Here is a 3,563-nt window from a genome sequence, read left to right on the forward strand (position 1 = left end):
GTTCTACTGTAAAATAAAAACGCCAAGGGGAGAGGGGAGACGGTAAATTGAATTGTCACTTTCCACGGTGTATTTCCCCCCACCCTTTTGACAAGTGACACCTCGAAAAAAAATCGAAAAACCAAAAAACAAATAGTTGGCAAGGCAACTACAGTTTCAACTGGATTTTTTTAAAAAAGCTAAACTCTCAGCCAGAAATCGGGCAATAGTTTACACACGCACGCACACACGCACGCACACACACACACACACACACTAGCACACGCGCGCACGCACACGGCAACTCTTGGCCGCGGCTCTGCCCATGCGATTCCCGCGCGGGACCCTCCGAGCTCTGCGGCGCGCGGCGCGCTCGCGGGAGCCGCCGGGCGGACGCGGCGGCCAGGCGGGCGGCCAATCAGAGCGGCGCTTCCCGCCCCTGGCCAATAGCAGGCGCCACATTGTTGTCAAATGTAGCCTAATGGCAACGTCGGGCGCAACAATAGCGCGAGTGGCGGCGGGCGGCGCGCGGCGGCGGCGCTCTCCGCTCGGCTCCGCTCGGCTCCGCGCCGCGACACGCGGGGTCACGCGCGCCAGCGCGGCGCCTCGGCGCGCTGCGCTCCGCTCCGGGAGCAGCGCGGGAGAGCGGGGGCTGCGGCTCCCAGATGCCGGCGCCGCGGCGGGCGCGGGGCTCGGCGGGGCGCGGGGGCCGCCGCGCGCTGCCGCGGTAGCCCGCGCGGATCGCGGGGCGCGGGCGGCGGAGGTCGGCTCCGCGGGCTGCATGCTGCTTTGCGTGGCTGCCGTTCGAGTGTGGCGCCGTCGGAAGACGGGATGACTTTTTTCTCCGCGGTTGTAGCCTGCGCGGCGCGGGGCGCGGGGCCCCGTCGCTGACGGTGCCGAGCTGCTCTTCGAGGGGCCGCTCGTAGCGCGCGGAAAGGGCGAAGAGGAGCCTGAGGAGCTCGGGTTTCGTCGGGGCGCCGGCAGCCCGCGAGCGCGGAGGAGAGCGCGGAGGAGACGGGCTTGGCGCCTGCCTGCCGGAGGTGAACGAGGAAGCGCGAGGGGTTGAAGTTTCCTTAGACGCCCCGCGCGATCCCCTTCCTCGGGGGCGGAGGAGGGGGAAGGAGGCTCCTGCCACCCGCCTCCCTCCTCGCTTGCGGCCAGCGCCGGGGCTCGCGGCGGTGCGGGGCCGCGGTGCGGGGCGTCCCGGCGGGCGCAGGCAGCCGCGCGGCCGCTGCATGCTCGGCGGCGGGGCCCCGAGGGCGCTGCTGCGTGCTCGCACCTAGGCGCACCCGGAGCGACCCGGCCGGGCTACTTTTTTTCTTTTTTGCGCGTGGAGAGGGAGAAGCGGCCTCGCCCGTGGCGATGGAGCTGCGGTCGGAGCTGCCCAGCGTGCCGGCCGCGCCGCCGCCGGTGCCGGTGCCGCCCAGCTCGGTGGCAGCGGCGGCGGCGGCGGCGGCGGCCACGCTGCCGGTGAGCGTGGCCGGGAGCCTGCTGCGGGCTCCGCCGCTGCTGCTGCGGGCGGCCGAGAAGTACCCGCGGACGCCCAAGTGCGCGCGGTGCCGCAACCACGGCGTGGTGTCGGCGCTCAAGGGCCACAAGCGCTACTGCCGCTGGAAGGACTGCATGTGCGCCAAGTGCACCCTCATCGCCGAGCGCCAGCGCGTCATGGCGGCGCAGGTGGCGCTGCGCCGCCAGCAGGCGCAGGAGGAGAGCGAGGCCCGCGAGCTGCAGCTGCTCTACGGCACCGCCGAGGGGCTGGCGCTGGCGGCCGCCAACGGCATCATCCCGCCGCGGCCCGCCTACGAGGTCTTCGGCTCCGTGTGCGCCGCGGCCGGCGGCGAGGGAGGCGCCGGCGCCTCAGGTAAGGCGGCGGCGCGGGCGGCGGCGGCGCGGAGCGCGGCGGCGGGTGGCACTCACGGGCTCTTCCCCTTCCTCCCCCGCCGCAGACGCCAAGATGCAGAAGTTGGAGCTGTTCCCCAAGACGCTGCTGCCCGGGCGCGCCGTGACCCCGCAGCAGGCCGGCGGGAAGCCGCTGTCGCCGGACGGCGAGTCCGTGCCCGGCACCTCCTCCCCGGACGCTCGCCACGGCTCCGGCTCGGAGAACGGGGACGGCGAGTCCTTCCTGAGCTCGCCTGTGTCCAAGGGCGCCAAGGAAGGGGAGGAGAGCCCGGGCTCCATCAGCCCGCTGGGCTCGGACTCGGGCTCGGAGGCCGACAAGGACGAGCAGGACCCGTCGCCGGCGGGCGGCGGCCGGCAGCGGACTCCCATCGACATCCTGACGCGCGTCTTCCCGGCGCACAAGCGCAGCGTGCTGGAGCTGGTGCTGCAGGGCTGCGGCGGGGACGTGGTGCAGGCCATCGAGCAGATCCTCAACAACCGCGGCCCGGACAAGGGCCCCGAGGAAGGCTGGGCTCGGGACGGCGCCCTGCCAGGCCTCCCGCCCAGCCCCGCCGCCGCCCACCACCGGCCCTTGATAGCCGGCGCCATGGCCCCCGCCATCGGCGCCTTGGGCAGCCGCTCGGCCTTCTCGCCCCTGCAGCCCAACGCCACGCACTTCGGGGCCGAGGCCAGCGCCTACCCGCTGGGCACCCACTTAGGACTCAACCCGCTGCGCCTCGCCTACTCGGCGCACAGCCGCGGACTGGCCTTCATGACCCCCTACTCCACGGCCGGGCTCATGCCCACGCTGGGCTTCCGGCCGCCCGTGGACTACGCCTTCAGCGACCTCATGCGTGACCGCTCCACCGTACACAAGGAGCAGGTCTACTCCAACGGCCTCTATGGGCCCATGGTCAACAACACCCCCGAGAAGCAATAGCGCGGCGGCGGTGGCGGGAGGGCGGTGTATGGGGAGAGCTAGACGGGCACAAATCCGTGGACGCAGGTTGCTTTCTCTGTCCTACGCGCAGTGCCGGGCGCGGGCTTCTGCGCTGGGTAGCGGGGCGGGCGCGAAGCTGAGTGGAAATAGGTGTATTGCCAAGGTTATAAAGGTGCACTTTCATTGTGGAGACGTGAGTCACTCTTCGTCGCTTATGGCCATAAGCATGGATATCTTTGGTGCATTGTGGGGTGTCTGTGTGTATATGTATATATATAGATAGATATATAGATAGCCAATAGATTGATATATCTATATATATACCTACACGCACACACATACACACACACACACACACACTTCCCCCCCACACATACATATATATATGTATACTAGCAAGTGTATAATGTTATAAAATGGAAATCTAAGTTATTAATGTAACTCGTAGGTGAACTTGGTATTAACGTTAAGCTAAAGGTTAGACAGCTCATTGTAATGCTTATAAGGCATATAGATTAAATATATTGTCAAATTGAAAGGCTTTCTCTTCCTGCCCCCAGAAATGTTACAATCTGTATATAACATGGGAAAGTAGATATATTTGTAACTGTCCGTAGGACCCAGGCGCCAATGGTGTATGACGATTTAATAAGCCTCCTTCATTTGTGATCCGCAAGAAAATTGCTGTCTTGTTCCAATGCAAACTTCTTGCTGTTTCTAACAGGTAATTCTGTGTTTCCATTTCATAGAAATAAATGTTATTTTC

The 3,563-nt window shown here is 65.8% G+C and overlaps 1 protein-coding gene across 1 annotated transcript; it reads left to right on the forward strand.

The window, feature by feature from the left end:
* The first annotated feature begins 1,341 nt into the window (after positions 1 to 1,341).
* DMRTA2 (DMRT like family A2) lies at positions 1,342 to 2,797 on the forward strand. Its single transcript, XM_062581824.1, has 2 exons — positions 1,342 to 1,885; positions 1,926 to 2,797. The coding sequence occupies exons 1-2, from the start codon at positions 1,342 to 1,344 to the stop codon at positions 2,795 to 2,797; spliced, it is 1,416 nt and encodes a 471-aa protein (XP_062437808.1).
* Positions 2,798 to 3,563: the final 766 nt, after the last annotated feature.

This window comes from Rhea pennata, chromosome 8 (assembly GCF_028389875.1).
Source record: "Rhea pennata isolate bPtePen1 chromosome 8, bPtePen1.pri, whole genome shotgun sequence".
Taxonomy (NCBI): domain Eukaryota; kingdom Metazoa; phylum Chordata; class Aves; order Rheiformes; family Rheidae; genus Rhea; species Rhea pennata.